General features: G+C 51.9%; 1 protein-coding gene across 5 annotated transcripts in view; it reads left to right on the forward strand.

Moving 5' to 3' along the window:
- LOC114023935 (Krueppel-like factor 5) overlaps positions 1-20,625 on the forward strand; it is a 53,622-nt gene that overhangs the window by 26,709 nt on the left and 6,288 nt on the right. For 4 of the 5 annotated variants that reach the window (XM_027836703.1, XM_027836706.1, XM_027836707.1 and 1 more), the window contains 2 exons: positions 14,166-14,991; positions 16,238-16,297. In XM_027836703.1, coding sequence (XP_027692504.1) covers positions 14,166-14,991; positions 16,238-16,297 — 886 coding nt within the window. Of the gene's footprint in view, positions 1-13,606; positions 13,755-14,165; positions 14,992-16,237; positions 16,298-20,625 lie in introns of those variants that run through there. The other variant, XM_027836708.1, reaches the window with a different exon arrangement.

Consider the following 20,625-nt stretch of genomic DNA (forward strand, 5'->3'; position numbering starts at 1 on the left):
GCCTGTCTGCCCGCCTGCCCGTCTGCCTGCCTGTGTCTGTCTGCCTGCCTGCCTGCCTGTCTGTCTGTCTGCCCGCCTGCCTGCCCGCCTGCCTGCCTGCCTGCCTGTCTGCCCGCCTGTCTGCCCACCTGCCTGCCCGCCTGCCCGCCTGCCTGCCTGCCCGCCTGCCTGCCCGCCTGCCTGCCTGCCTGCCTGTCTGCCTGTCTGTCTGCCCACCTGCCTGCCCGCCTGCCCACCTGCCTGCCTGCCTGCCTGTCTTGTCTGTCTCCCTGTCTGTCTCCCTATCTCCCTACTAGCCTTTTCCCCTGGCTCCTCCTACTTAGGCACCCAGTTCTTTCTGCCCATTTTGAATGCCATCATCAAGGGGAAACTCTTCTTTGGGACCAGCGAGCAAAGATATTTCCTGTTAGCTGTCCCTCCTTCATCCACCATTGGGCTGCAGGGGCTCTGTGGAGGGGTTGGCAGCCACAAGACCTAGGGAGTGACCCTAGGGGAGGCGTGGCAGCCCTGTGGCCTGTCTGCAGTCAGGACTCGTGTTCTCTTGGCTTCAGAGCTGGCATCTCACTGGAGCCTGGCATTCTGAGCCCCATCTTGTGGAAGAGTCAGCTAAGGCCCAGTGATGTTGGCTTGCCCCAAATCACAGAGGCAGGCCTTCTGATTGTGAAGGAATGAATGAGTCAATGAAAAAGGATTTTAGGAAATGCTTACTATTTGCCAGGAACTGCCAGAAACAGAAAGTGGAGCCGGGCCCTGCTGTCTCAAAGCTCCCGTGCTGATGGTGGGAGTGGGCCCAGGGGCAGGACAGATGGAAAGGCCCCATGGTCCTGAGGGGGGCAGCACTATGGGGGGTGCTGGTCATAGCCCTTCTTCTCACAGCTCGTTTCCCCTGAGAAAACCAGAGCGGCTCCTGTTGTCCAGCCCCAAGGACTTTGGCAGGGGCCATCCATCTTTGGCAAGCCTTCGGTAGCTGCTAGAGGCTGGAGTCCATGCAGAGGCTGCCAACTTGGACAGAGGGTGAGAGGGTGGGTTCAGGGCTGCTGTCAACCTTGGAGGGCACGGAGGCTGAGACCTCTATTTTATAGAGGGGGAAACTGAGACTTAGAAAGGTGGGGTGAGGGGATGGGACTTGCTCAGGGCCATACAGATGGTCTGTAACTGAGTACAGATTTGAACCCTGGGCTGCTGACTCCCAAAGTAGCATTCTTTCCTCTACCCTCTGTAGCTTCCCCAGGGTACCCCAAGATGGAGCCTGGCCCTGCTCTCCCAGCAACCTCCAAAGGATGCTCTGGTTTTCAGGGGCATGGGGTCCCTGGGGAGGAAAAGAGGCTGCAGATGCCATGGGGCCCAGACCCAGCTGCCACAGGCTGAGGAGCAGCATTTCAGCTTGGCCACTGGACTGTTCTCGATGATCTGGGAAAGTGTGCTTCTGGTCTAAGCCAGTCCCTCCCCCCACCCCCAACCCCAGGCTTCTTCCAAGAGAAGGTGGGCAACTGGCTACTCCTGAGGCAAGAGAGTGAGGCCGGCCTCTGGTCAAGAGCCAAGCTTCAGGCCCACTGAGGATTAGAAGCAGGGGACACACTAGCTTTGAGGTGATGGGCCCAACAGGTAGAGAGGCCATACAGAAGCCCACCTTCCCCTTCCTCCTTGGCTCCCTCCCCGACTCCACCTCCCTCCTTTCCCTTCTTCCTCCCTCCCTCCTTGCCTCCTTCCCCCTCTCCCTCCCTGTCATCCTTTCTCTTGAGCCTTGGTACAGAAAGTTCAGAGATTGTGAAATGAGGGACAGAGTAGGGCCACCAGGGGAGGAGTTCAAGGAAGTCATTGTTGGGGGAAGGGGGTTGGGAGGGACCACACAAGATATTCTTCTGGGGCTTTCCTGGAATTCACGGGGTTGGCAGAGCTCCCCAGCCAGGCCGTGATTTGGGAGGGTGAGAAGACCTGTCGTTCAGGTGAGGACAGGCCCAACCCCTACTGAGCCATTTCCTGGGACCTGAGCATTCTTACAAATGCAGAGTGGGAAGGGCTTCTGCCACCCCAAGCTAAGCCTCCCCTGGCGAGTCAGTTACAAAAGGAGCGGTTCTTGGGGCCAGGGCCCGCTGCCTGGCGCCTCTCCCTTAGCTCATGGGTGTCTGCTCTCTGGTTTGTTATAAAGTTACGGAAACCCCTTTCCTTCTTGGAGCACCCCCACCCTAAGTGGGCAGCGGAAGGCTTATACTAGAGAAGGCAGATTTCTGTTGTGCATTATTAGCTTTGCTTTGTGCTTACTAAGACTCACAGTCTTGGCCTTGAGAGACCGCCGTGGGATGGACTGCTCAGCCTCTCATGCTTTCTGGCCTCCCTTCTGTACTTGACTTGGAAAAAAATGCCTCCAAGATTCACTCTTTATCCTTTCTTTCCTCTTGCTACTAATTCTCCTTCCCTTGGTCCACTGGAAAACTCCAGAAAAAGCCAAGCCCTTGTCTCAGCTGTCCAGAGGCCAGTAAGAGCAGTGCCCAGCTGGGCCTTGTCCACAAATCTGGAGTCCAATGGCTCTGTCAGGTTCCCTGGAATGGCAGGCGGTCAGCATATCGGTCAGAGTTCTGAAGTCTTTCAGAGGAATTTGTCTTTGCAACGTTGCCGCTCTTGTAGAAACTGTTCTCCTGGTTCTTCTCCCATTACTCTGCTTTGGTTCATCCAAGGCTTCTCAGGTTTCTCTGAAGCTGTCCCCTTTAGTCTTCCATTGCATCCACACATCCTCATTTGGGCAGCCATTCCCTGGCAGATGGACCCCCCACAAAGCTGCTACAAATAGTTCTGTCCAGGTGGGCCCTTCCTCTCTAGGGATATAGGCCCAGGCCCAGTCATTGATGGTTGAGAGGATGGCAGAGTTCAGAGACTTTAGGGCCACTTCCAAAAGGACCAATGCATTCAGAGCATCAGCAGAGCATGTGTGTGCCTGGTTTCTCACAGTCCTTCCAACATTTGTCATTTTCCCCTTTTGTCAACTTGGCCAATTGTGAAACTTTCCAGTTGCTTTCATGGGCAGTCCTTCAATTGGATTGACTTGGAGTATTTTTCATATGGCTGGAGATACCTCTGATTTCTTCCTCAGAAAACTGCCTTTGATCTATCCTTTGAAAACTATGCTTTGATCATTTATCTGTTGGGGAATAGATACCTTTTCTTTTGATATCACAGTTATTTCTTGATACACTTCCTCCCTCCCCCCGCCCCCCACATCTCCCACCACGCAGTGATCTTTCCCTTGTAGTAAAGAAAAAGGGTTCCCTAAATCTACAGATGTGGAACCACATGTGAGTCCTCATCACTAGCCCCTCTCCCCTCCATGGAGCTCCTGCCTCCATCCCCTCACTGGGGATGTTACTGCTCTAGTAGGTATACGCTAGGGAGAGTCTGGGGTTGTCTCTGAGCCTCAACGTGGGCTGCTTCCTGGCTTCCCTTGGCAAAGGGAAGGGAGTTGGACTGGGTGCCCTCTGAGGACACTTCCCGATCCTGACCCAGGAGCTCCTCACACTCCCCTTTTCCAGGAAAATGCATGAAATAAGCCATCCTCACTCCCTATGAAGCTTAAACCAGGACTAGTTCTGACTCAATGTCTTTGTGTCTGTGACTGATTGGGGAGCAGAGCCAAGTGATGGGAATTCCCAGGGGGTGCCTAAGGATATACTTAGCTGTTTTCCCTCCACCCCCCAAGCCCAGAAACGACCAGCTTTGGGCAGTTAGTGGGTAGAGGAATGCTCCTGTGCCACACCCAGTTGCCAATGAGCATGGAATCCTCTAGTTGGCGCTTCACAGAGGCCGACATCAGGACATGAAAATGAAGCCCAGTTTGGTCGACAGAAGGGCGGAAATTTGATTTTCCTCTAAATGGCGAGCCTTGGGAAAGCTGTACATTGAAGGAGACTGAATCACCTGCCAAAGGTCACATAGGAGGCAGGATTGGAAGCTAGGCGTTCCCATTGTCCACCTCCCCCCATTCTAGTCTGGGCCCAGCTCAGTGTCCCTATGACACAGGAGCCTTGCTATCATCAGCAGCGTGACATCCGCAAATGGGAGATTGTGTGGAGGACCCTCCACGGCTGTGATAGCCTGTCTCGCCCTGCTTCGTGTTCACCAAGTCTAAGGCTCTGTATTTCTCACCCTGTCAGGAAACCTTGTATGGCCTTAACTTGAGCATCATAGACACTTGATGGAGGAAAGCCTCTAGGCAGACATTTTGCTTGGCCAAGTCAAATGGTCTGTTGGTAGCTTTAAATCACTTTTTGGTCAAGTGTGTGACTGTGAAGATGTTGTCTGCTGGGCAGAAGCACTTTCAAAAGCCTTCCCTCTCATATCACTTGCATGTGTATGGGGGTGGGGAATATAAGTGAGTGGAAGAGTGCCTGTGGGTATGTGGGGGAGGGGAGTACCTGTGGTTGCAAGGTGGGGTCTATGGGGTGTGAATAGGAGTGGTTGATTGTGTATGTATGGGGGGGTGGGGGTGCGGTTAGGTGCTTATGGGTATGTGTGGATGACGTTTTCATTGAGATTTGATGGAAATGGGAAAGTAGGTCTGCAGGCCAGTGGCTGTTGAGGGTCATTGGCAGCACCTGGGATTTTTGTGTCCTGCTCAATCAGATCAATCCCTAGCTCTTCCCATACTATGTGTATTATATTGGAGCTTCTTGGCATCCTCCTCCTTTAGGATTTTGTCTTCTTCCCATAGCATGGCATGGCAAGTCTTAAGGCATCTAGGGTTCTAGACTCCCTGGAAAACATGGCCCATTTTTTTTGCATCCTTGTCCTCCTTCCAGGTTCATCTGGAAATGGGCATGGGATAATGTAGTAGAGGTTGAGGCTCATGCCAAGCTTTCTTTCTGTCAGATGATTTCCTCTGCTGTTTTGTGAGGTCATAGGTCTCATAACCTCCCACCCTCTTCCTCCAACATCTTTTGCAAATAAATGCCTACTCTAAGCCAGTGTTGCCCTTTGTTGCCACCCTCTGCACTTGGTGAGGAGATCAAGTGTTTCCTAGCATAGATGGGCCTGGAGCTCTTCAGCCTCCTCGTTGTGGCAGCTTCTCGAGCTTCTGTAAAATGACGACAATCCATGGTGATATCTGTTCTTTTGTCTGTTTTCCAATTTTCAGAATCAGTTGTGTATTTGAACAGGAACCAATCGTTTCCTCCTGTGTACTAGGTATAGTCCCTTTTCTTCTCGTGTTCTGTTATTCAGCATTTGCTGCGCCCAGCCCCTCTTGAATCTACTCTTGAAGAAAGGGATCCAGGATGCGTGAGCCTGATTTTCTAACCCTAAGTAGTTGTGGCCTTTGGGCTCGTGCTGCCCTTGAGCCCTGTAGCACAACGTGGCCAAGCCTTTCAGGAAATATTCTTCCTTGGTACCTTTGGGCACCTGATCAAACCAGCCAGGTCAGCTCTGTCCTGTGCCTTGCCACAACTTCCTTCTGGCTCTGGCTTCACTTATAGTGAGTATGTCAATATTGATTTTGTTTGTTTCCACAAGTAATGTGGCGACTTGGTGGCTTTGGGACATAGATGTCACGTTTAGAGCATCAACAGTTAAACTAATGCTAATGGGCAGAGACCTTTCCGGGCAGGCCTGGCCCAAACAGGGGGCACTGTGAGTCCGTAATCCACCCAGATTCTAGAGGAGTGGGGGATGTCGTGGCTTCTCTTCTGCCTTAGAGTCTAGATTCAGGAGATTGGTAGGCTAGCAGCAGGAAAGAGTGGGCAAAGAACATGATTCTCCCATTTCTTAATCAAGTCACTTGACTTCCCTCTGTACTTGTAAACAGAAGTGCCCTTGACCTCTCAGCCATTGATTTCATCTGTATCATGTGGGAAGGAGTGTCTGGCGACAGGAAGAACATAGTCAAGTGTATTTGGGATGGCTTGGGGTCACTCCTGCAGCTGAGTCCATGAGACAGCTTCATCATGTCACTGGGCTCTTTACTGCTCCCAGAGGCTTCCCAACCATTGCCTCTGCCTGTTTTGTGCTAAGCTTCTCTGACTTTTAGTGACCCCTCGTTTCAAGCATATTACTGAGGAGGCTGCTTGTCAGAGTGTGATGAACCTGACCCTGGAGTCAGTCAGTCAGTTGGTGAGGCAGCTGATAAACATTTCTTAAGCACCTACTGCGTGCCAGGCCCTGTGCTAAGCGCTAACCCTACCTACCGCTGACTAACTGTGTGACCTTGAGCAAGTAACTTGTCCACTTTCAGGGCCTCCATTTTCTCCTCCGTAAGATGAAGACAAGGCCCCCTATTGGCTCCAGGGATTTCTTGGTTGAACTGATGACTTTTTGTTAGGCAGCACGGATGGCAGCAGCGTTGAAAGGGGACTGAGAAAACAGTCGGGCCTGCTCCCCAGGAGGAACCTCGCCCTGAGACTTCGTCAGGGCAACATAGGTAGCAAAGAGAAGAGCCAAGGTTTAGACTTGACTTGGACTCTGAGGCAAGTGTCCTTTCTCCATTAAATGAGTAGGAAGAAGGAAAGAAATGAGGAGGAAAGAAAACAAAGGGCCAAGGGCAGGTGCGTATCTAGTGCCAACTAGCTGGCATAGGGACTGGCCTGCCCCTAAGCCCCATCAGATCGACTCCACCCCCAGAAGGAAAAGGACTAACTTCAAGGCAAGCCAGATTCTACAGAGCAGGGTATGGGAGCCCATGAAAAGAACCCCCAAGCTGGAAGGGGCCTTGGAAGCCATTCTGTCTGACATGAAGCTCCTGAAATAGGCACCACTCAACACAGCAACCCTCACTGACCTTCCTGAAAGGACCACGAGTCAGTCCACAAGCACTTATTAAATGCCTACTGTGTGCCAAGTGCTGGGGATACAGAGAAAGGCCCAAACACCAGCATCCCTGCCTTCAAATGCTAACTGCCTGACAGATTGACTCAAGGCTCGCAGATTTGAAGTTGGAAGAACCTTTTGGGAGTGAGGTGGACAGGTGCCATGAGGGCTTACTACGCGCCAGGCATTGTGCCAAGTAAGTTGCCTGAGACATCTTCTGTGGGACATCTGCAAAGGAGTCTGGGAAGGAGCTGTTTGACAGGTGAGAGGAGAACCAAGAGAGAGAGTCCATGACAGTGTCATGAAAGCCCACAAAGGAGGGAGGATCCAGGGGAGAGGCTACAGAGGTAGCAACGAGGATGGGGCCTGAGAAGCAGCCACTCGACTGGGCGATTTCCAGATCACCAGGACTTCGGAAAGGGCAGCCACAGAGAGGATGAGCTCAAGGGGGGGAACGGATCCAGTGAGGGGGTTAGGGATGGGTAGTCTCTTGGGCATATTTCTAGGCAGCCCGGAAGGAGCCAGTAGATAAGGAGAGGCAAGAGGAGGGCTACCAAGGGGTAGAACAAGGTTCCCAGGGCACATGTAGAGGGCTAGGTGTTGTCAAGGACAAGGAACAGATATTCATCTGAGACCAGAGTGAAGGAGGAGGTCGCAGGGGTCTTGTCATGGGGGAGCTAGGGCTGCAGCGAAGGGCCCAGGTAAGGATGGAGAGCCTCACTTTGTGGTGGCCACAGTTGACTGGATTCCATTCATCTAGTCCTAGTCAAGGCTCACAGCCTTTCAGACACTCCTGCTGGCTCACCCTAACCAATTCCTTTGATTCTTCCTTGGACAGTGCAGTCTCCTGGCCCCTCAGCACTCCCCTCCCTGCTCCTCCCACCCCTGCCCCGGAGCCCTCCTCTGGTGCTCCAGGTCAGAGTGTGCCTGGAGGGTCTGCCTGGGAAATATCTTAATGGAGCCCGAGGATACCTCTGGTGGGCATGCTAGGGTTGGGAATTCCTTCAGAAATTGGGCAGACAGTGTCACCCTTATGGCACCTTTGTGATTCTGAGTCATCCTGGTCAACCCATCCTGACCTTGCAGTCTACTAACTGTCCCACCCTCACTCTCTGCATCCATCTTTGCCACCCTGGGCTATGCCTGACCTTCTCTAGATTCGGGGACCTCCAAGTCAGCCTTTTGGCTACTAGGTTCTGCTCTCTCCCTGTGGTCAGCATCCCAGGGCATGAGGAATGGTGACCGTGTGAGATGGGCAGGCAGGAGGGGTGTTTACCTGAGGCTAAGTGAATCACCTGAACAAATATAGGGCCTACTTTTTAAGCCTATGGGGAAAATAGGAGGGACCTCCCAAGTTCTACAGCACAGCTCCCCGAGAACACTGCAAAGAGAATCTTCTTCACCTCATGGATGGTGACATTGTGGGGACCCAAGACCACTGGCGAAGGCCTGGGCAGGGACAGTGACCCGTGAGTCTGGGGACGAGGTATGCACAGGACTCCAGGCTCCCCACCATGGCAGTGTCCCCCAGTAACTCCCCCATTCAGGTGGAAAAGCCTTGGGCCAGCCAAAGATGACCAGGAGGATCTGGGGACAGATTCCAGCTTTGCTGCTCTGGCTCCTGTAGCATCTCTGGCCTCAGGAAGAGGAGGGGGCTGGCCTAAATATGTTGTTTGGCCCCGCAATGAATTGTGATAATGTTGTGTTGTTGATCTGGCTGATAGCCTTGTGGGAAAGAGAATAATTCTGGGGGGGGGGGGTAACAAACACTCTACAATAAATTCCATTTTGCAAAGTTTCACGAAGGGCCAGAGCAGGATTGGATTTGATGAACGCCTTTTCAGAAAATAAAAGGAATGCACACTCCACGTGTGCCCTTCCTGATGATAGTAAACAAGCCAGTTGCCAAACTCTTGGATGACAGCAATAAGCCTGTGGGCATTGACTATAGTTACTCATGACCCGATACCCCTAAAATGCCACTGTCGAGGGCTTGAAACTTCTCTTTTAGAAAAGCTTCCAAAGCTGTGAGAAACTTAGCCTGCCTGAGCCCCTCAGCATCCTGGGCTTGGTGGAGGCCGACGAGCCCAGGAGGATCTGGCTGCTGGCCTGTGGAGTAGAGGTTAGCTGGCCTTGCTCATTGGCCCCAGAAGACAACTGAGAGCCCTAGGGGAAGTTAGAGGTAGGCACGCTTGTGCTCAGTGTCAGGAAAGGCCCCCTCACTGGCTCACTTTGTCTATTTCCTGGCCCAGCCCCTTCTTCCACACCTCACTTGGACTGCAAGCTCTGGTTGTCACTATCTCCTACAGCCACCACAGGAGCCGTCTTCCCAGGCTCCCCCTCCCCCATGGTGGTTCCCCTCCATGGTGGTCCATTTACTGCTCTGTGGACATGCCCCCTCCTAGTATCAGAGAAGCTTCTTGAAGTCAGAGACTCTCTCTTGGAGGTCTCTGTAACCCACTCGGAGCCACTTGGCATTGACCTTGAGAAATTGGGCAACAAGCAGATGATGGCTTATAGTGAGGCCATTATGGAGGCTGAATGGTCAGGAGCGTCAATATTTACCAGGGTCAATATTGAACTTCAGGGACAATGAGCTAACCTGATGTATGAAATCTGCTCCCTAATGAATGTGCCGGTGAAAGGAAACTTCTCTAGAGCAGGCAGGTCAGTTTGGGGGGTGGGGGCGCTTGGGTTAGCTTTTGTTGTCCTTCCCTGGGGGCCAAGCAGTGGAAAGTTGGATCGCATCTCTGTTATTGCTTCTCCTACTCCATGGACTCTGCCAGATGCATCAGTCTACTCTTCCAAACTCTGGGGAGGTGAATGGGATCCCAGTGGCCCCAGTGCTTGGGGATTAATGCTCAGCAAAGTTGTAAGCAGGGAGCGTATTGAGGCCACTTTGCATTTTGGGCTGCTGCTGCCACCTTTGGTTTCCTCCAGACTACCTCGGTTGGCAGTGTTGGTGCGGGGGGGGGGGGGGCGGTGCTCCGTTGGAATCCCCGCTCTTCCCATTTCTTTTTTCTGCATGACCTTGGGTAAACAGTTCAACTTCTCTGAGCTTCAGTATAATAAAGGGGTCGGAAGCGCTAACTGCTGAGTCTCCTGACACAGCACTAAGGTATATGTACAAAATGAGTTGTGAGCAATGAAATATAAGAAGCCCTGGAAGGGGGCCCTTTATTTCACCCGCAGAAGAGTTCTGTGTAGTAGGTACGTGGACCGTGCTGTGGCTCTGACTCCCCCAATCCTCTGTACACACTCTGAGGTCTCCCTGTGGGCAGCCTGGCTGGTTGTGCACACATACACGCTGCAGGAACACGCTTGTCATCACGCCTTCATGGCATTTCGATGTGATGTTTATTCATCGAATGATACTTGTGACACAGAAACTCACCCAGGAGCTCTCTTTGTGGGAATATTTGTGGGAATCACCGGTTTCTGAGCCAGCTTGGTTAATTTGGGCACATGTTGGATTGGAAGGAAGCTATTCCTTATTTTGAAATGCAATCGACCTCCTCGTAACTACCCCCCAGTGCCCCATTTGCTCCTGGTGTGGCCCTCTCAAATGACTGTCCATTGTGTTCATCGGGTCGGCCCTTCTATAGGCTGCACCTCCCTTCGGGGTTATTCAGTCGTTTTCAGTCATGTCCCACTCTCCAGGACCCCATTGGGGGTTTTCTTGGCAAAGATCCTGGAGGCCTTTGCCATTCCCTTCTCCAGCTCATTTGACAAATGAGGAAACTGAGGCAAACAGGGTGAAGTGACTTGTCCAGGGTCATACAGCTAGGAAGTGTCTGAAGCCAGATTTGAATTCAAGAAAATGAGTCTTCCTGACTCCAGGCCCGGTGCTCTATTCACCGCGGCATCCCTCAGCTGCCGCAGAGGTGTGATTTTAGAGGACCCTTGTACTGGGAGGTGGGACGAGCTGTCCCTCGTTAGGGTAGGGTGATGCCTTTGGAGCAAGATGGTTCAGGCTGAGGAGGGGCTGCGGGGAGGTGGATGTTTTGATGGTAGGCTGCTGGAGGCTACTGCTACCCCTTCCCCTCCTGCTAGTGTGGGCAAGAATGTGCCTCTGTCCTCTACCAGCTGTGGCGCTAAGGATGGTCATTACTGTTAATCAAAGTCTATCTCTGACTTTGTCCTAATCTATTTATGGCCGGTGTTTCTATAACATAAAAGGGGGTAGAGGCTGAGGAACATGGAGCGAAGGCAAGGGTTTGAAGGGTATGGTTGTCTCAACATTATAAGTCTTTGAGCTCAAAAAGATGTAAGCCTGATGATGGGGGATCATTTTGGTGTTTTGAGAGGAAAGGATGCTAGTCTGAGCTGTTTCTTGGGACCTGTTCTAGGACCTCAGGTCTCACTGACCCAGTCTGGCCAAATCTCCAATATCTCAATGTCACCCATCTGCTGGCTCCTCCGTTTTGTGGCCACAGTGCCCCCTGATGGTGGCTGTTGGTGCTGCACAGGAAGTTGTTCCCTGGCTCCCCCTTGTGGATCATGTGACTACTTTTCTGTGACTAGACTCCATTTTGTGAGAGCTCTCCTCCAGCTCAGCGCCATGGCTCTGCCTCCAGACCTCTGTGGTCTCAGTGAGGTAAGCTGGCTAGCTTTGGCCCAAAATCAGGAGGTCGCAGAGGCCCCAAATAGGCTGTCATCTCCATGGGGATGGTCTCAGTGATCGTCATTTTATAGAAGAGGAATGGTGGGGAGGGGGCAATGGAAAAAAAACTCAGAAATCTTTTCAATTTTTTTTTAAACTTATTTAACCATGTGAAAAATGGGATAATGATATCTGTGGTCACGCTGCCTGCCCAGGGTGGTTGTGACTACCTATAGAGGACTTGTAAATTTCAGCTATTGTTATCTAGTATGAGGTAAGGGGTGGGGGGGTATGGGGGGGGTGCGCACGTGCGCTCAGGACAAGTGCAATGAGACAGAGGCCCAATTTGAGGTCAAGGCCTGCACATTCTGCCCCTTCTCAGCTTCCCAAGCAGCCCTTCCAGCAGTGACTCTTATCTGGAATTAAATTAAGAGGCTGAGCATGCCTTCCTGAAAAAGAAGGGAGAGGAAGCGCATCCCCACCAGAAGGACCCAACTCTAGCTTTGTCAAAAAGATATGGCTCCGGTCTTAGCTCAGAACCTTCTGGAAAGCCCAATGGAGGTAGGCTGGAGAAAGAGAGAGGGACTGAGAGAGAATTAGGGAAAGAGAAACAGGAACAGAGAAGAGAGAGACAGAGAAAAAGAGAGAGAAGGGGGAAGTAAAAAAGAAGAGAGAGAGACAGAAAAAGAAGATAGAGGAGGAAAAGAGAGACAGGGCAGGGCAAGAGAGAGCAAAAAGAGAAGGAAGAAAAAAGGAGAGAAATACAGAAAGAGAAGAAGAGGGGAGAGCAAGGGGAGAGAGGGTGGGGCAGGAGAAAAACAGAAAGAAAAAAAATAAGGGGAAACAGATTTAGGGAAAGGCAAAGGAGAGAGAGAGAGAGAGTCTTTTTCCTCTTTCGGGAGGTGACTGGTAGATTATTTCCATTTCCACTTTGTTCTCTGATTCTGAAAGCTCTAGGGTAGTTTCTTTTATGATTTCCTGAAATAGAATTTCTAAGCTCTTATTTTGCTCATGACCTTCAGGTAGTCTGATGATTCTTAAATTATTTCTCTTCAATCTGTTTCCCAGGTTATTTGTTTTTCCTATTAGGTATTTCAAATTTTCTTCTTTTTTTCAGTCTTTTGACTCTGCTTTATTATTTCTTGGTGTCTCATGCAGTCATTGGCTTCCATTTGGCCAATTCTAATTTTCAGAGAGTTACTTTTTAGTGAAGTTTTTTTTTTTTAACCTCTATTTCCCATCAATTGATTGATGTTCACATTTGTCCCTCTTGCTCTCATTTGGTTTTTTAAATCATTTTAAAATCATCTTTCTTAAACTCTTCTTTTAGGAATTTTTGCTGGCCTTGTGTCCCAGCCATGTTTTTCTCTGTGGATTTTCTTGTAGATGTTTTCAAGTTGGTCATTATCTTCTGGGATTATGCCTTGAGTGTCTCTGTCCTTGTACTAGCTCTTCATGGTTGGGTTCTTTCGCTTGCTCATTCTTCCAGCCCGTGTCCTGACTTTAGACTTGATGTTAAGGCTGGGCTCTGCCACACTTCTGGGGAGAAGGTCTGTTATGTCTTTCTGCTGTTTTCCCAACTCAGTGTTCGGTACTTCTGAAGTGGTGTGATCTGGGGAGGGGTCTGCTCCCTGTCCTCCTCACCAGAGGTCTGCATGTTCCTGACCCAGGTTTGGGTCTGTTGGCTCATGTGTGGTTCAGTTGCTATAGACGGCTGCTGGACTCAGTCACTGTTAACCCACTGGGAGGTTCTGCAGGTTTGGAGCGACTGAACTGTCAGCTGCGGGTTAGTGTTGGTCACTTGCCGTGGGGGTGGGGGTGGTTATTCCCACTGACACAGAGAGATGGAGAGAAGGTTCTTCTTGGGTACAAGGATGTCCTCAGCAGGCTTCAGTCATTTGGGATAGCCCTGCAGACCATCCCAGAACATGACTCCCATGTTAATTTAGCATTTTAATCCTCAGATCAAAGATCTGATAGAGATCATCAAGTCTCATTTTACAGATAAGGAAACTGAGGCCCATAGAGAGGTTAAGAAATTTACCCAGAAGCAGATTTGAAGATTTGGTCCAGGACACACCTCATTATACATCATCAGCCTCTCCCATGTTTTCTGCTAACAACGCCCTACATGTTTACTCATCTGGTTTCCAAATAGACATAGAAACATGTAAGCCATTGTTACAGCTTCATGGCTAGGACCTGGAACTCAGAACTAGGAACACCCGAGATCAAAGCCTACCTGACTGACTAATTGTGACCCTGGCCAGTTTGCTTCCCGCACTCATCCAGACCAGGCTTGAGAAGCTTGAGCCCACTTAACTTCTGAGGTTCCTTCTACCTCTGGGAACAACTCTAGGAGGTGGGCAGCACCCCAGTTATTATGTCCATATTGCAGTGGAAAAGCCTAGGGCTTCCAAGAATAAAACTTGTGCCCACCAAGCCCTTCTGACCCTGAGGCCACTGCTGGTCCTGCTACATGCACCATGTTGCTTCTCAGTTGAGAGAAGGGCTTCCTTACGTGCCAGACGCTGTGCTAAGTGCTACCACGGAAAATCCAGAAGCTCAGCCGCTCCCGCCCTTGACGAGCTTCTGACTTTCCCTGTGGAGGCATTCGTGGGATGGGGTCATCTGTCCCCTTCCCTGCCTGCCCACCCACCAGGTTCCAGGATAGCAGGCTTTGAAGATTTCCTTGCCCCCCTTCTTCCTTTCCCCACTGTACCCATGAGCTTTCCCTGGATCTTCTCCAAATGACAAACTTTTCTCCAAACAGGCGTCCCTGGAGCCTGCGACTGTGGAAGAGAATTACCATCTGGAAAGCGCTTTTGTGGAAGATGAGTTCTTGGCCATGGACAAGTCCTCCCCCACTCCGTACAGCATCAACATCAACATGATCCTTCCTGACAGCACCATCTACGGCGCTCCCGAGGCCTTGGCAGTCTTCCCTCCGATCAAAAGCGAGCCCAGCACCAGCGTTGCGCAGGCCTGCCCCACTGTCGTTCCTTCCCCACCAACCCTGCCAGATTTCACCAGCATCTTCAGTGTACCACAACCTACGGCCATGAGTAACATCTTCATTAAGCAGGAGCCGCCTGGAGAGATGCCTGTGGCTGCTGGGCTGCAGGCAGCCCAGTTGTGCCAGATGCCTCTGGCTGGGGCTGGCGTGGATATCGACGTCTCCATGGCCATGCCGTCGCTGAGCAATGCCACAGCCTTCAGTGGCCTGAATGGCGTCAGCCTAGCTGCAGGCAACTCCCTGACTGGGATCCTTCAGCAGTCATCAAGGCTCGAGGGAGAGGAGAAGTCCTTTCCCAGTGTCCTCAAAGAGCAAGGCAACTTCAGCCTCGCCAGGGAGTTCTACCCTGTCCCAAGTGTCAGTCTGCCCCCATCCCCCCCCAGCTCCAAGCCTGGCAGCCCTGAAGATCAGCCCCCCCCATCTCTTGAGACGGCCTTTGGACTGAAGCTGCTACAGCCCTCCCAGATTGCCACATTCCCCGTCCCCCAGGGGCAGCTCATCCTGCAAGCGGCCCGATTCAGCCCGAACCCGCGCAGCAATCCAGAGCTGGACAAGAAGCGTGTTCATCGCTGTGACTATCCAGGTAATCCCTCCCTCCCTTGCTGCATTCAGCTGGCAAGCTGCTCTAGGGGGTGATCGAGGCTGGCTCTGGGGAGCTCCAGCAAGGCACTCCTGGCTTGCAGTGGCCATCTGGAATAAGTCAGGAAAGAGGTAGGGAAGAACCCTCTGTGATCTAGCTTGAGCTTAGACACGAGCGAGCTGGCATGTCACGCTGGTGCCAACGAATGTTAGCAGAGCCCTTTGCTCGCCACGACCTTGGCCTGGGATGGGGAAGGCAAGACTCATTCTCCCCTTTTCCAAATGGAGTTACCAGGACCCAGCAGGGAGGACACCCACCCTCGAGCCGGGGGGCTGGAAGCCGGGCTCTGCTGGGTCCGGGGCCTGCGCTCTCCCTTTAGACCACAGAGCTGCCATTAGTCGGGACACCTCGAGGGTACAGGGGGCATGGTGTCGCACGCAGGCCATTGGCGGCCTTAGGGGCTACAAGGTGAGACCCTGCATTGCAAAGGAAGCCACCCAGGGCCACTGAAGGGCGCAGCCACAAGCATTAAGGGAAGAAGGGAGGCGTGGCAAGGCCCTGGAGAAGGTGCAGCTTGAAATGGGACTTGAAGAAAGTAGAGGCAGGGAGGCTGGAGGCAAAGGTCTGGAGAGAGGGAAGGGGGTGGGGAGAAGTCCTAGGAAAAAGGAAAGGGGCTAGACAGACTGCGCAACCAGATGGTGTGGGGCCACAGAGGTAGAACAGAATGTTTAATGTGATTGTACATGGAGAGCCTATAGCAGATTACGTGCCGTCTTGGGGAGGGAGAAAAAAATGTGGAACTCAGAATCTTATAAAAGTGAATATTGAAAACTAAAATTAATGAATTAAAAAAGAAAGAAAGAAAGTAGAACAGAGGCCTTTAGGCTGGAGCTAACAGGTAATAGGGAGCCAGTCCAGGTTCTTGAGCTGGGGAGTAGCATGCGTGCTCTGACTAGTACTTAAGGACAGTGGATCTAGCAGCTGGAAATACAGGACATACTCAAGAGAGAGTCAGGACTGGAGGATAATCTGGGGGCCTCATGCCCTGACCTTGCTTAGAGGACCAGGAAATGTGGCCGTCTCATATTTAGGCAGCCCAGAGTGCTGGACAGCCTCGTGAGTGGCCTTCCGTGGCTCCCATCCTTGTGTCCCATGGTGTGCTCACCATAACTGCTGTGGCTCCGTCACCTCGTCCCCACCTCCCCATCCCCTCAGCCAAACAGTGACTCTTGCCTTCTCTTGCCTTCAGGTTGTATTAAGGTTTATACCAAGAGTTCTCACCTGAAGGCCCACCAGAGGACACATACAGGTAGGCACTAAGGCGCCAGAGGGTTTGGGTTGGGCTGTGGACTCTATCTGCTGCTGCCATACGGTGCCAGGCATTCCAGGGCACATGGTATTTTGCACGTACTAGAACAGAACTAGACCACTGCCAGGCAGCTGGGCACCTACCCGGTGTCCTGAGGGGCATTTTTCCAGACAAGGGAAGGGGGCTTCTGGAGACCAACACAGTTGTCACCTGGCTCTGGCCCAAGGTCTGTGCAGGTGAAGGGCCGGCCGCCGTCTCCCCAGGTGAGACCTCACAGGTACACCTGGGCTGCCAGGCGACGTCCTCCAGAGCACCGTTGTGACTTGCTCCCCAAGTGGGCCTTTCCCACAGAAGTCAGGCTCAGTCTCTGAATCTCCAGGGGCTAGCCATCCCCTGCCACCTAGCTAGAGTGTACCTTCATTCACGTCGAGAGGAGGTGAGAAGGGAGAATTACCTTGTGTTGGTCCTCACTGGAATCCAGCAGGATAAATGACGTGAGGGGAATTTAAAGACAGATCCCCTGCTACCTCCAAAGAGACAGTCTGCTAAATGGGTGGCTTTGGTGCCTCAGGGGCTCTGGGATCTCATTGAGGGGGGTACAGAGTGCCCCCCAGCTCTGCTGCTCCACAGGTGCTTTGCCATCCTGGTGCTAGCTGGCTGGCAGCTGGGAGGGAGCTCTCCCCTTGCTCTGCTCATGTGATATACTGTGTGACATACCTGGCCCCCTTTTGTGCCCCGGGTCACTTTAGGAATGCTTGCAGCCTCTACTGCCACCTACCAAACAGCTCTTTCAAAACTCGCCCAGACTTTGTTTCTTCCAAGACTCTGGTGCTCCGTCGTCTGTAGACATGTAACATCTATGAACGAGTGTTAGGATTTGAGTTGTTAGGGTCAGTCTTAGGCCACTGAAAGCATTGCCCAAATGCCAGTGGGGTCCAGCTTACTCTCTTGTGGGCTCAGTTCTGGGCCCAGCTCGTTGACCGTCTGCAAAGCCTCTACAAAACCTGGGTTTTGATAGCCCAGCTCAGTGGGCTGCCCGCCCATCACCTGATGGCCACCAACAGGTGTGACTCATTCGTTTGTTTTTCCCTTATGGGTAAAGACATAGTGGCCAAGGACAAGATGTACTTAGAATAGAAACTCCTTTGCAAAGCATCCCAGAGGGTAGTAATAGCCCTGCAAGTGCACAAAGTACTTTACAGATATTATCTCATTGATGGTGGAAGAGTGGGGGGAGGCCATGGTCCAACTGGGTGCTTCCTGGGCCATGCCACGTCTGAAGTGCTGGGCTCATTTCTAGGGATCGTGGTCAGAGGAAGGTGAACAGGGTGGCGAAGGACTGTCATTTCCTGACCTGTGAAGCCAGGTCAAAGCACTGAGAAATTCGGATTGTTTGAGTAGGTCACCCACTAGTAAGTGTTGAGGGAGGCGTGGAGCCTGAGGCTGGCCTGACTCTTCCCTACACCGTCCTGCCTCTCCAGTATGAGCACCAGGCACCTCCTCCCAAAGAGCTCCCCCACTGGCCCGTCATGGGCCTGAAATTCAACCCTGGAAGATGCACTCCTTTGGCCCTTAACCTCCTATTGAGATGTACCTTCCAGAGGTCATCAGGAGGTCAAAAGGGGCAGATGGAGAGAGGAAGAAGGCCAGCAGGAGAGGCAGGGCCGAGAGGGGAGGGGGCAGGGCCGAGCATTGCCTTCCATCTTCGATGCTTGGCCTTGCTGCTGTCCCTGTTATTATCAGCTCCTCTGAACGGGTGCCAAAGTCTGCTGCCAGGAGGCCAACCGACTCTGGCTCTGCCTCTGGTGTGCAGGCCTTTGGTCCTTGGACCATGGAGGGTGGGTTACGATGTTCAACCCAGTTGCCAAAACACACGTGGTGGAAGCTTGTGACCGTTGCTGGGTTTGGGACTTGTTGCTGTTTCTTGTTGAATTGACAGAACCAAATGGTGGTTTTTGGTCTTGTGTGGATGCTGTCTAAATCAGATGGGTCCGAGTGCAGATGGCCGTGGGGGCGGGGCAGAGCCAGGTCTGGTAAGGACTTGAGGAGTGTTCCCATGATTTAGTGACTCTGGACAGGTGTGTGTGTGTGTGTGTGTGTGTGCGTGCGCACGTGCCTGTACATGTATGTATATGCATGCACACACATGCCCTGTGGTGGCTGGGGGGCATAAGCATTGCCATCCAGATAATCTCCTACAGTTATTTTTATCATTGCCTCCTGTGCCCATTGCCACCTATTGCTGGTGAGATCCAGTGACTCAGAGGGTCTGGGAGAGATGAGATCTGGCCCAAGAACAGAAGGTGATGTTGGGGACTTGGAATGGGCCAGGAAGGAAAAGGGTAGATTTCAGTCATCTGAGCCCACTAATCTTGCTGTCTGTCCATCCCTGGAGCCCGTAATTAAACAGGTACTTGACTCGGCAAGCACACAGGAACAACCAGCATGGGGCGGTGCCCAGCCAGCACTTGGGAGTAGCCAGCACAGAGTGCTCACTGTGACTATGGAAGTCTCCAGTGGAGTGCCACCAGGCTCTATCCTTTTACACTTTCCCCTGCTTTTATGAATAATTCAGATACACTATAGCCAGGCATCATCTGTTATACTCTCTTAACTTTTAAGAATTCAGAAACATGAGAGAAAGGATCCCATAATCTACAATTCTACAAGAAAAGTTGGAATGAGATGCTATAAGGAAAGAAATTTTCAAGACAAACACAAACCATTGTGATGAGAGAGAAAGGGGGAAGTTGGCTCGAGATAGATGATGGGAGCAATGTGTAATAGAGGGCGTGACCCTATGAAGACAGTAGCTCCAGAGGGACTCAGGCAGTTCTTCCCTCCTAAGGGGGAGCACAGGAGCTTTGGAAAGCTGCTGGCAGGGGAATGAGCTCGAGCCCCAGTTTGCCCAAGTGTCGTGGGCAACACATGGGAAGCGAAGCTGCTACAGTCTGGTTTGGCTTCTGGTGTCTCTCTCTCTCTCTATCTGTCTCTCTGTGTGTGTCTCTTGGTCTCTCTCTCTCTCATCCTCTCTCTCATCTTCAGTCTCTTCCTGTCTCTTGGCTGCTTCCAAACACGGTCATGTCTCTCCCATTCTTACTTGATCCATCCAGCCTTGCTACCTATCATCCCATAACTTTTCTCCTTTTTTGTGGATAATCTCCTTAAGAAGACCATTTACAATAGGTGCCACCACTTCTTTCTTCCCATTATTAAGTCTCTACAGTCTGGCTTCTGACCTTAGCATTCAATAAAAACTGCTCTCTCCAAAGTTACCAGTTATTGGGGCAGCTAGGTGGCGCAGTGGATAGAGCACTGCCTCTAGAGTCAGGAGTTCAAATCCAGCCTCAGACACTTGACAGTTACTAGCTGTGTGACCCTGGGCAAGTCACTTAACCCCATTGCCTCACCAAAAACAAAACAAACAAAAGGTACCAGTTATTTCTACGTTGCCAAATCTGAGGGCTTTTCCTAAATCCTCATCTTTCCTGACCTCTTTGAACCCTTTGACACTGTAGTTCATCTTCTTTCCCTTAATACTCTCGGAGTTTTGGGGACACCCCTCTGTTCTCCTCTTACCTCTGTTACCTCTTCTCTGTCTCCTTTGCTGGCTCCTCCTCCAGATCATGGCCTCTAACCATAGGTACCTCTTGGGATTCTCTGCTGGGCTCTGCTCTTCTCCCTCTGGGTGATCTCATCAGCTCTGCTGACCTCCAGTCATGCATCTCTATCTGCCCATCAGACAGCTTGAACTGGATGTCCAGGAGACACCTTAACCTCATCTTGTCCAAAACACACCTCATTCTCTTTCCCTGCAAAACCACCTCCTTCTCACTAAGTTCCCAGTCAAAGGTACCGCCATCCTCAGTCCCCCAGGCTCCTAACGCGGAGCTCGCCCTCGATCCCCCCTACTCTGACCCCCTTCTGCCCTCTGCAGCATCTCTCCAACACATCCCTTTCCCCCCTCTGTCACGGCAGACCCTCATCACCCCACACTTGCACTATGACAATAGCTACTGGGGGTCTGCCTGCCTCCAGTCTCCCCTCAGGCACCAAAGTGATCTCCCTAAGGTGCAGGTCCAGTCAGGTGAGCCCAGAACCCCAAGGGAACCACCTTGGGGGCCTCAGGAAATGGCAACTGATGCCCAGCTGCCCCAACCCGAGCCCCGCCCTCCTTGACTGATGAAAGAAACTTTAAATAAGTGGCTTTCTGTGTGTAAGGTTTGCTGCTGCTCTCGGGATTCTCCCTCCATGTGCAGAGCAGGTCAGAAGGCATTCAGAATCTGAATAGAGTGAGGTGGGGGGGAGGGGAAGAGAGCAAGCCTGGA

The sequence above is a fragment of the Vombatus ursinus genome, unplaced genomic scaffold (genome assembly GCF_900497805.2).
Source record: "Vombatus ursinus unplaced genomic scaffold, bare-nosed wombat genome assembly UNPS02014819.1, whole genome shotgun sequence".
Taxonomy (NCBI): Eukaryota; Metazoa; Chordata; class Mammalia; order Diprotodontia; family Vombatidae; genus Vombatus; species Vombatus ursinus.